General features: G+C 57.6%; 1 protein-coding gene across 2 annotated transcripts in view; it reads left to right on the top strand.

Moving 5' to 3' along the window:
* PPP2R2C (protein phosphatase 2 regulatory subunit Bgamma) overlaps positions 1 to 12,072 on the top strand; it is a 131,131-nt gene extending 119,059 nt beyond the window's left edge. For both annotated transcript variants that reach the window (XM_045508734.2, XM_074350640.1), the window contains exons 8-9: positions 1,575 to 1,666; positions 9,655 to 12,072. In XM_045508734.2, the coding sequence (XP_045364690.2) occupies positions 1,575 to 1,666; positions 9,655 to 9,946 (384 nt within the window). In that variant the 3' untranslated portion in view covers positions 9,947 to 12,072. The remainder of the gene's footprint in view (positions 1 to 1,574; positions 1,667 to 9,654) is intronic.

Raw genomic sequence — 12,072 nt, 5'->3', positions numbered from 1 at the left:
AATGGTGTATCTGATTTAAATGATGGTAGAGTAGCAGGCGGCCGACTAGATTGGTCTTTATTACTGCAGAGCTCACCCTCTTCCCTACCCAGCCACCAGCGGGCGGGAGGCACTCTGTATATAGGAGAGAGAACAGCACATGTGTTAGGACCAGTGCATCCGTGAGGCTGTCGTGATGATGCAAAGAGCACTCACACAAATGCAGACCTGGAGGGCTGAACACGAGCATCCTACAGTCTGTTCAGGGAATGAAGTCAGGCGCCTGGGATGACCAAGTCATCCCCTTTCATCTTGGTCATTGCACACACTGGGCAGGCGCTCTGTACCGGGCTAGACCTTGGGCTCAGAGGGAAGGAGGAGCTGCGGCCTCACCCTCAAGGGTCCCAGACAACAGGAGCACAGTGGACCAGAGCCTGGTGTGGCCGCAGGCCAGGAGACTCACCAGGGAGACCGTGGGGCTGGTCTCCCGGGGGTGGGGGCACCTATCTGAAAGGGGGAGGCTGCCCGGAGCTGGGTTTTTCAAGATGAATAAGAGGTTCTGAGACAGAAAAGGATGCAAGCCTCCTTTTCCTTCCCCTGCCCTCCCTATACTTGATCTTTGGTTTGTGGGCCAGTGCCGCTGCCCAGCAGGGGTGCACATTTCTTTCTCTCCCTCCCTCTGAGCTAATCAGGGCCGCAAATACCTACAGGATGCTCTGCCCAAAGTTCGTCTCCTCGAACACTCACACTCTTCTCCAGGGGAGGAGGCTCATGACCCTCTTTTCTAATGGGAAACCTGAGGCTCATAGTGGCTATGTGACTCTCCTGGGTCACGCAGTAAGGGCAGAGCCAGGAGTTCAGGCTTCATGTTACCCATTCGCTGGCCCCTTCCCCCACGCAGAGGGCGGGGCCGCGTCCCTGCAGAGAGCCAGCACCCGGGAGCCCTCCAGGCACAGAGCTGGTGGGATCGGGCTACAGGCTGTGGCCGCCAGTCATAGGGCACTACTGTCTCTCCTGCGGTGTCAGGTCACCCTGGGAGAGGGTGCTGGTCTTCCACTTGCAAGCTGTGTGAGTTTGGGGCAGTTGCTTAACTTCTCTGAGCTTCAGTGTCTCATAAAACAGGACAGGTGGCATCTGCCGAGATCATTAAGATGACTGAATTCTCCTTCCTCTTTTCTCCATGATGGTCACCATCATGCTCCTGGTGACGATGGTCCCCAGAAGGCATGACCCTGCACCAAGCGGTCTCCTACCGGTGGTCCCAGAACAGCCCATGAGGTCTGCCCTCTTTTCACCCTAAGAAGGTGAAGCCAAGAAGCCAAGGCTCAGAGAGGTGAAGTCACTTGTCCAGGATCACACAGCCAGGGAGGGGCAGAGCCAGGATTTGGTCCTCTCTGATGTTGTTCCCTTTGTCACTGTGACTGTCCCCTCTCTGGCCACAGCTCAGGGGTTGGCCACGTGCGTGGCTGAGTCAGGAGTGCGATCCAGACCCGGGAGGGCATAGCCCTGCTCAGTGAGCCCCTCCTCATGGAGGGAGGCCAGGACTGTTGGGGAACACCCCCTCCTTGACTCACCCCGTCTGCTTCTCTCACCAGGTCCACGATTACCTTCGGAGCAAGCTCTGCTCCCTGTATGAGAACGACTGTATTTTTGACAAGTTTGAATGTGCCTGGAACGGGAGTGACAGGTAACCCCAGACCGCCGACCCCATCCTGCCTAACTAGGGGCTTTCTGCCCAGTGGAGCCAGCTGGTCACCTGGGCGGAATGCATCGTGGAGTTCACTGTTCTCAAGCCTGATGAATCAGGGTGTTCCAAGGAGGCCCAGCCTTTCTTGTAGCAGATTTGAGCTCTCAGCTCTCAAGTTCAAGTGCAGAAATGAAACTTCACCTTCTGAGACCACACCTAGCGTCCACGTGGAGCCCCCTCTCCTGAGTGGTAGTGGAGACATCTTCAGCCAATTTCAGGCCCCTCATCACAGCCCCTTCCCCAGGTTGTCAGGGGTGAGAGGTGCTCCTGGTGCCCAAGCCCCAGGGGCAAAGGGCTTTAGCCACTGGTCTACGCCCCCTCCAGCCACTATGCTGTAGCTTCAGGCCCAGCGGGGCTCTGGGGACCACTCACAGCTCCTGCACGTTCTGGGGCCAGGGGACTTCTGCAGTGGCAGCCACTCTCACAGCCCCACCCACCTGGGAAATGGCCCTGAGGCTGATGTGAGTTCCTGTTTCCCCATCACCTGGCTCAGCCCGGGGCAGGTGTGGACAGGAAAGACCCAGGGCAGGTGTGGACAGGGAGACCCAGGGCAGGTGTGGACAGGGAGACCCAGGGCAGGGACCCAGGTGACCAGGCAGGGATGGAAACCACACTGGCCAGTGTATCAGATTGTCACCCACCACACTTCACAGTCGGAGCTGGTTTGGTGGGTGAGAAGGGGTGGAGTGAAAGCCGGCAGCCTTCGACTCAGCCGCCGTCAGGGGTGTGTCCATCCCATGGACCCCGTCAGTCACGCGTGTCTGGCCAGAGGCAGGCAGGGCTCTCCCCAAGTTCTGAGTGTGGCTGGTGCTGCCCTGGTCCTGTGAGAGCTTCTGTGCTGTGACCCTGTGTGGCTCTGGGCACAGGCACGCTGGGACCGGCAGAGAAGGCGGTGGGGGAGGGGGACCGGGAACCACAGAGACAGGACCTGGAGGGGGCCTTTCCAGGGGCCCCAAGTGGGGCCAAACCACTGTGTCCCAGGGAGGGGGATTTTCTGGAGCTGCTGCCGACACCCTGGGCTCACCTGGTCCTTGGGGTCTCCGGGCACGGCAGTGATCACATCAGAGGGGCCAGCATGGTGGGTACGGGGGTGCGGGGGGAGGTTCCACTGAAGGACACTTAGAAACTCAGACGGAGGGCCTGGCCTGGGACTGGGCTGACACAGCTGGGTCAGGGGGGACACAGGCACTCCCTGCAGGGCCTGTGCCCAGGCTGACACACTGGGGGTTCCCCGGCGAACACGGGTAGCCGGTCTTGGGACGGAAGTTCTATCAGAATCTCAGAAAAGGGACTTATTTCTGGCTGAAGGGGCTTCCAGTATTACTGTGTGTGTGTGTGTGTGTGTGTGTGTGTGTGTGTGTGTGTGTGTGTGTCTGTCTGTCTGTCTGTCTGTGTGTGTGTGTGTATGTGTCTGTGTCTGTGTCTGTGTCTATGTGTCTGTGTTGGGCTCCCTACTGATGGTGAACACCGTCGGCCTTGCCTCCACATCACCACCAGGGGGCGCCCATGAATAGGAGATGCAGAGCTCCCAGAGAACTGAACTGAACTCCAAGTTCTTCCTGGAGGACAGGTGCCCAGCGTGGAGCTCAGCTGTCCCGCCTCTCACCCACCACTTCCTGCCATGCGTTTCACATGCCAGCTGCCCCAGCCCCGGTGGTCCCTGCCACCCCCCTCCACAACCCGCTCTGTTCCCACCCCCTGGAACCCGGTCCACACTGCACCTGGCTCACTCCTGCTGTTACCTTGCTTTACTGACTCAACTCAAGGCCACCTCCCCCAGGAAGCCCTCGGGATCCTCTCTTCCTTGACCACCCTCCACCCCAGCCTCCTGGGTTTTCCTTCTGTGTCTCTGCATTTATTACATGTGTTCACCTTGCGTCTGTTTGCCTTCCCCACTGGTTGGGGTGCCCCTGGGAGTGGGACTGTAGCTCAGCCCATCCTGAACCCCTCACTTGGAGCCTCAGGAGTGTCCAGTCAATGGCCATTAACATTCTGGGAGGCACAGGGAATACCACCTCCTTCCACTTCATTGAAAGCATCCTAGGAGCCTGGCATACCTCACAGAGGAGGATGAAGCCTGGTCCCTGCCTTCCAGGAGCTCAGAGGCTAAGGGCAGAAGCAAGTTTTGTCCTCCAGGGACCCCACCCTCGCAGACCAAAGCAAACCTTTGAATTCCTCAGGCTCAGCGTGTCCTGGCCTGCTCATGTTCATGGGAAGCTTCCGGGGTCCGGGCTGTGTAGAAGGCAGCACAGAGCTAGTGGATATCTGACAGCCCTCGCAGCGTCCCTTACCCAACTCCAACAAGACTTAGATGGGCAGCCCGGGGGCGAAGAGAGGGCAGCAGCTCTGGGGGCACTCCAGCTGCATGCCCTAACAAGCCTCCAGGCCTCTCTGAGTCTGCTCACCTGGAAAGCGGTTCTAATAAACCATGACTTTCAGGGGCTGCTTTGAGAATGAGACCCTGTGTGTGAAGCTCTTGGCAAGGCCATGGCTCCGTATTGGCAGCAGATAGCCCAATGATTTGCACACAGGGGTCTGTTGTCTGTCTTGTCTGAAAGAACCCGGCCGAGCCTCCAAGACCCACGTTAAATGCCACCTCCTCTAGGAAGCTCTCCTTGATCTCGTCTGCCTGGGAGGAAGGGATTTGTGTCTTCCAGTTGCAGGAATCTGACAAGCCTAAGCTTGCTCTGAGGAATTGCAGGCAAGGCTGCCCCAGGACTCACGCTGGACCTTTGGGGCCATCCCCTCTCTGTCCACTCCCATCTCTGTGCCTCCCTACTTCTTTTTACTCATTAGCCTCATCCTCTCCCACTGCAAATGGCTTCCCCTTGCTGTTAGGGACACTGACCCCAAATAGCCCACAGTCCCTCTCCTGGGTCTATGAACATTCTCATGGAAGGATCCGATTGGCTTTGTTTGGGTCACATGCTCACTTTGGGGCCAGTCAGCATGGGCATGATTATCGCAGGCCACAGCTGGCCAGCGGGGGGGCAGGGTGGAGCGCCATGATTGACAGACCCTCCGGAGCCACAGGGGTGGGGCAAGCACCTTTCCCCAGAGGAAGAGGAGAGACAGGGGACAAGCGCAGCCTGCGTCGTGATCCCCACATGCAAATGAGGCACGTGAGGCTGCCAGAGGGGATGCAACTTGCCTAGATGCCAGCCAGGGCAGGGACTGCCCTTTTCCCTGTTGAAAGAACCTTCTGGAATGTTAGAGAACACTTCAGAATGGGAGCAGTGGGCCACTCTGTCCTGGCAGTGTCTGCAGGGTGCTGGGACCTGGCGTTCCCAGGTGAAAGAGACCGCCTCTCGCTGCGGGCGTGGGAGAGGGCTCCGTCCTCCCCGGAGGTGTCAGCTGGACCCTGCGCCCACGTGGAAGGACGACTGGCCACTGCATGGGCTGCAAGTAACTTTAAGATCTCACTCTCCCCTTCCCGACGGCTCAGGAAAAGCCTGGGTGTTGTGTGAAAACACCCACAGGGTTCCGCGAGCTGTTCCTCAGAGAACCAGGACCAGCTGCCTTTCTCTCTGGGAACCCATCACCCACTCTCTCCTCCAGCCCCCTCCCTAGTCTGGGGCTCCCTGTCACAGACGGCCCGGTGGGGCTTCAGGCCACACGGATGGTTAGAACCCAGAAACACCGGTTGCCATTTAATACACACAGGAGGCGGGATTTACTGAGCCCAGCACTGCTCTCAAGTGTTTTACCATGTTATCTAATCCATGCTCACCAAGGGCTGGGGTCCTTCGTTACCACATTTTATAGGCAGGAAAGCTGCCCAGAGAGCTAGGAAGCATGTCAGGGGCAGAGCTGAGATCTGGACCCGGATGGCGGACCCAACCTGAGCACCGTCCATACTGCCTGCCCTTGGGGCACACCCATCTACACTGCCTGCCCTTGAGTGCATGCCTTTGCCTTTGTCTTTGTCTTTGGGCCCAAGAAAAGCAGGTGGAGAGAGAACGGTCTGTGTCCCCATCTTGACAGTGAGGCCAGTTAGCAGCCCCAGTCAGCCAGCATCGGGGCCCCTGTCCGGCTCCTGGGCCCAGGCTGAGCTGGTGGACTCAGCCTTTTCTGTCTGTAGAGCTGCTCTGGGCCCAGGGAGGGGAGGCCTTGGCCCTTGGGCTCTCAGATTCCCCCCCCAGCCTGTGAGATTGGAAACCAGAGCTCACCCCACCCCCAGGCTGCTGTGCCCACCCCCAGCCGGGCTGGTGTGATTTTCCAAGCTCCCAGATGGGTCTGCGCCCCTCGGGGCTACCCCTCTCCTGCACAGGCTCTGAGAGCGACCACCACACAGGACAACGTGAGAGCCCTACCCGCACAGCCCGGCACAGGGAGGGGGAGCCGAGGGAGGGTGGGAGCCCTAGCTCTCCCTGGGGGAGACAGAGTCCACCTGCTCCTGCTGCTGCCTCAGCAGTGTCCCCCAGTGTCCCCCAGTGTCCCAGGGCTGCACCATGGGTAATCAGGGAGGGCTGTGGAAGGAGCGAAAGCAGGAGTCCCTCACTCATGAAGGGGCCCACCTGGCTCCATCTACACTGACCTGCTGTGTGTAAGTCCCTGTGCCATGCTGGCAGGGGCCCTCTCTGTGACCCAGCCTGACGCCAGTGGACATCAGCCATGGGGGTGACAGGGAGTACCTGGCAGGGTCATGGGCAGGCCCCCCTCTTGTCCTCTGAACAAGACAGGCCTGACGGGGATGCTGCCCTGAGTCGGGAGGTCAGAGTTCATCCTGGCTGGTGATCCCTCGGGGCAAGTGCCCCCCCCCCCCCACACACACACTGGTGCCGGGCTTGGGCTGCAGTGACTTTCAGGCGCCAGGTCTGCTCTGGTTCTGGGACATCCTGAGGCTCAGCCCACTCTGGGGAATCACACTGTTGGGACATAATTCAGGGGGCATCAGAGCCAACCCAGCCTCCCCCCGGACGAGCCGACTAGGGACACAAGAGGGGCTTCTCTGGGAAGGAGGGACACGGAGGGCATCCTCCCACTCCCCGCAGCATCGCGGGGTGGGCTCCTCACGCCCGCCCCGCACCTCCACACAGGTGTTATGTCATTGTCTCTACAGCACACGGGTCTATTCACACGAATTAAGGTTTTAGAATAGAAAAGAGCAGAGCCAGAAAGTACATTAGAATTCTCCACCCACTCTCCCTTCACCTCCAGAGATGAGATAAATCTCTTAAAAAGGTAGAACCACTTAACTGCCCCCTTCCTGTCCCAGGGCCACCCACAGAGCTCCCCCAGATAGCTCCCCTCCACTCACCTCTGGTCTGTCCCCTGTCCGTGTCCAGGGGGATAACTGGGCAGGTCATTTCACGCTTTTCTAAGACTTCCAAGGGCGGCTGTGACTGTGCGACCTTTCCACAGCATGCATGCATTCATTCGTTCATTCATTTGGCAGATACTTAGTGAGCACCTCCTGGGGGCAGGTACCATCTGGACCTGCAGGTCTGGCCGTGAGTAAGAGAAGCTTCTGGCCCTTCAGTCCCTTCGGTTTACAAAGCTTTTACTGCGCCCTCCCTCATCCTCACCTGTGCCGGGAGCTCTCCTTCCCCGCCCCGGGGCTCCGCTCTGCTGCTGCTTGGCTGCTGGGGGCTGTCTTCCCTTCAAGGACCGCTTCCCTGCTAGGAGGCCAGGCCAGGCCAGGCCCTGGGGACTCACCCAAGACACACCTGCCCCAGGAGCCCCCACCTGGTGTGGAGGATGAGGCACAGGTGGACGCTTACCCAGGGGCATCGGTGCTGTGAGGTGAGCCGGGAGGGGTCTCCACCTGCCCCCCAGCTCCCAACCCCAGCCCCACCGCCCCTCCGCAGAGAGTGTGCCTGGAGGCCGAGCCCAGGGGCTGTGTCGGCAGGCCTCTGTGCCCGCTGGCTTCTGGCTGGGCTTGACCACCGGAGACACTGGAATGTCTGAGAATAAAGAGAGAAGCAGGGTATTTATTCCTCCCTCCCCTCACCCCTCACGCCTCGGGGTGGTATCAGAATCTCCAAATGTACCCGTCCCAGGGCACTGCACTTTCCCTGTGTTCCCTTAGAACCTTCCAGAACCTTTGGAAACAGCCTCTTTAAGGAACTCTTCTCCAGTCACCCAGTTGGCATGTGCCCTCTGCCCTCTGCTGGGGCCCAGGTGAGCCTCGCCCCCTGCTGCCTGGGCCCCCAGAAAAGCTGCCTGATAGAGGGGGTCTTCCATCCTCATTGTTCCCGACACCCACCCACCCACCGATCTCTGAATACAAGGTCAGAGAAAGCAGTCTGGGTGTCAGGGGACGTGGCACCAAACATTAACACTGCAGACTGTGGGCCCTGGCACACGGCTGGCCTCATCGGCCCACGGCCACCTCCAGGAACCACATAGCTTGGGCACGGGCAGCCCCTGAAGCTGCTTGTAGGCTGGAACCAAAAGGGAGTTCCTGGCCCCAACTTGTTGAGGCCTCAAGCCAAGTCAAAGGTCCTTTCTGTGAAGAATCGGAACTCGGAGGGGCAGACTTCACAGTGAGAGGGGAGACACAGTGCTGTCTTACCCCATTAGGAGACACATGTCACCCCACCCTCTACCCTCCGCTGGGGAGACCCCTCTCCTTGGGCAGCTTCAGGGACCAGGCAGCAGAGGGGCCTCCCCACTCCATACCTTGGCCGTCACCATCCAGAAGGGACCAACACTAAGAGATGGTCCACAGGTGAGGTGCCAGGTGACTTCCAATCACAACTTGCCCACTCTCGGGTGGCCCGGGGAGGTGGTCTCCCACAGAGATGCTACAGGCTGGGCCCTCACGTACTGTACTCTCCTGGTGTCAGTTTATCAGCCCAGGTTCTCCCGTGAGAAGGTAACATACGACAAGGACATGTGTCATTTTCAGCCTGTGACTCAGCATCACCCAGGGACCCTGAGCATCTGACCCTGCCCAGCCCAGTGCCGAGCAGGGCAGTTTCTCCTGGTCCAGCCAGCTGGAGCCCTGCCTTTGGGCACCTCCCCCACCTCTGCACGGGATTATTCCTGTAACTTGGGTGATATGGAAGGCCTAGCTCATGTGCGTAACCCTTATAAACCTAGGGGTGCTCATGGCTCGTCTCGGAGCATTGACACTCTCAGGAAGCACAGCTCATGCCCCAAAGGGAGGAGGAGTCGTCCCAGTCTGTACCCACCTCTCCTGCAGAACATTGGAGAAGACGCCTTCCTTACCCTCAGCATTGCTTCCTGGAAGCCATTCCCGCCTCCCAGTGATTTTGTGTGCCCCACCCCTAGATGCTTCAAAACCCCAAACCCCTGCTCTAGGCCCAGGCCCATGGAGCTGGTGTTCTTTCTCTCCCAGCTCTTACCATGTAGACTAACATCCTTTCTCTGGTCCAGCAGGAATCCCTTCTCCTTGGGAGAGGTGAGGGAAGGGGTGGGAGGTGCATGGACAAATATAAAATTCTCTAGCAGGACGGGGGAGGTCTGTGAACACTGGCACATCGGTGGCTTGCGAAGAACATTCCTTGAGTCACTCGAGGGCTCAAACAGGAGGCCCCGGGTCCCTGCCCCGAGGGCGGGTCTTGTTGGTTCCGGAGCCCGCCCTTTGTCAGCCCGGAGTTCATAGCCCTCCGTGTAGTTTGCAGCCTTCTGTGTTTACTTCCCTTTGCCCTCGCTCTGGTGTTGCCTAGTCTCATTGAAAGTCTAGGGCTCTCGCTCCTGGACTCAAGGGCGAAGTCCAAGAGAATGTTTTTATAATGTTTGGGGCAGAGTATTAACGGGGTCTCGGCCCCTGGCTCTGAGCCTGTGTGCTGAGGCTGCCGAGATGAGGGAGGACAGGAGACGCCCAGAGGAAGTGGGGACGGAGGCAGGCGTGGCTCCGTCTGCTCCCCGGGCTCCCGTCCTGGGGAGATGGCCCTGCAGCCCCGGGTATTTCTTCTTTCTTGCGTGGCCCCGCCTGACGCCTCTCCTTCTCCCACCAGCGTCATCATGACCGGGGCCTACAACAACTTCTTCCGCATGTTTGACCGCAACACCAAGCGGGACGTGACCCTGGAGGCGTCGCGGGAGAGCAGCAAGCCCCGCGCGGTGCTCAAGCCGCGGCGTGTGTGCGTGGGGGGCAAGCGCCGGCGGGACGACATCAGCGTGGACAGCTTGGACTTCACCAAGAAGATCCTGCACACGGCCTGGCACCCGGCCGAGAACATCATCGCCATCGCGGCCACCAACAACCTGTATATCTTCCAGGACAAGGTGAACTCGGACATGCACTAGGCGCCCCGCGGGGCCGTCCCCGCGCGACCGTCCGACGGCCACGCGCCGAGCGGCCACCAGGGGGCGCCGGGCTGCCCCTCCCGCGTCCCGAGGCCGAGGCCGGACCGCCTTTGCTGGGGGTTGTCTAATAAAACCAGGAAAAAAAGGATTCACAGCTACGAATCATCGTAAACCGACGCGACTGTCGGCCTTGAAGTTCACCTCTTTCATCCCGTGCTTTAACCGCGCGCAGTCTTTCCCACGGCATTAGGATTTGGACGTCTGCGCTTTCATTCTTCACCACAGCGGTTCCTTTCTGGGGACGCGGGAGCCCCGGGAGCTGTTTCTGTCACGCGCCTCCCTGGCCCCAGATCAGGGCTCCGGGGACAGATAACGAAGCTCAAACAAGCCAGCCAGGGATTCTTTTGATGATCAATGGAGCAATTTCCACTGTCTCGGAGCTAAGGGTCTCACCTTTTTGCTTTTTGGATCGTGAATTCTTGCTGAGCACCTGCAGAGTCCTCTTTGGGGTTATGTAAATGTCTTTCACTATCCCAGGTCGGTTACAGTTTCTTGAGGTGGGGATGTGGGTGTGTGTCTCTTAGCCTCCTTTGAACCACCCTTCGCCCAGCATCTGCCGCGTGCCCTGCGCAGCGCCGGCCCTTCAGGTCCATGGTCTACTCCCTGCAGCCGCTCTGCCAGCTCTCCTGTCATCCTGGTGGGAACTCTACTGGCTCCGTCCATGATCTTTCTGAATCTTCATCCTGACCCCGTGAAGTGGGGGCCCATTCATTTCTTCCATGAATGCCAGCAGCTCGCTGAGTGCCAGGCTCTGGGCCAGGTGCCAGGGATTAAAGGTGAATAACTCGTCATCCCCATTGTACACATGCAGAAACTGAGGCCCAAGGCGTGCGCCAACCAAGCGGAGGAGTCAGGAATCTCGTCCCCTCCCTCCCACAAGGCGCTGTCCAACCCACCACGTAGGGGATGCACGTTAAAGCAGCGTTCTAGCCTGGAAGGTTCTGAAGACGTCTCTTCATCTTGTGAAGCAGGCAGAGCAGGTGGGACGATGACGAGGGCCCGGGGAGAATGGAGGAGACCCCTGGTGGCTCCTCACCTGTTTGGTAATGAGGAACCCCACCCTATCTCCATCCCACATCTGTACCCCAGCCCTCTTCCAGCTGCACTAAACTGCCTCCAAAAGAAAATTGCATGTTATGACCATTTGAGGATAGCTTTTCTTTAACGACTCACAGTCTCAGAGGACACTTACCTGAGGGCCACGGAGGATGTGGTGTCTCCAGAACAGTTCCTCCGGCTCTGGGGGGGCTCCCTTGCCGGCCACACCCCCTTGTCTTTGCCCTTGGAACTGTAGCAGAACCACGTGGCTTGCATTTTGATTCAGAAAACAGAGTGCAGAGGCCTGACGGAATCCACCTTTTTTTTTTTTTTTTTAACAAAATGTAACCTAACCCAGGAAATAGACCCAACCTGAGATTTTTCTCAACGGATAACAATATACTTGTGTGTCAGAACACAAAACGCATGTGCACTCACTTCCAGCCATACGATAATTACACAAGGAGATGGCTTATTGGTTTTTTTTTAAGTCAACGTGAATGAAGAATGTTTGTTTATATACCACTGTAAAATCCAGGTGACCTGGACAGTATTATATGTACATATCTATTCTAATTAAAATTAACAATCACAGGATTGGATTCCTTTTTCTTTCCCTTGTAAAGAGGTTCAAGAATGTGGTAAATTGTATAGAAATTTGAAGCCAAAATCCAGCTCTGAGGGCCTTACACAATTACTGGGATATTTGGCGCAATCCATTTCCCTTTGTGATTCAGATGCTGAGAGGAAATTTACATTTGCAGCTAGAGGTTACTGTCAGATCATAGATTTAACATTTACCATTCCTACAAGGTACAGATCTTCCACTGTATTTGAAAGGAGGTCTTACTACAGTTCCTGGTTCCTTGCTCTGTTTTAGACTTTGGATATCAAGCCAAAAAAGAAAAAAAAAAAAAAAAGAGAAAAGAAAGAAAAAGATCTTCTTGGATGAAAAAGCATGTCTTTGGATCCCTGGACAATAAGGGTGTCCAAAGCATATTGTGAATAACATGTGTGTTGAGAAAAGA

Source organism: Camelus bactrianus, chromosome 2, assembly GCF_048773025.1.
Source record: "Camelus bactrianus isolate YW-2024 breed Bactrian camel chromosome 2, ASM4877302v1, whole genome shotgun sequence".
NCBI classification, from domain to species: domain Eukaryota; kingdom Metazoa; phylum Chordata; class Mammalia; order Artiodactyla; family Camelidae; genus Camelus; species Camelus bactrianus.
Note: the sequence above shows the minus strand (reverse complement) of the source record. Positions and strands in the feature narration are given on the sequence as shown.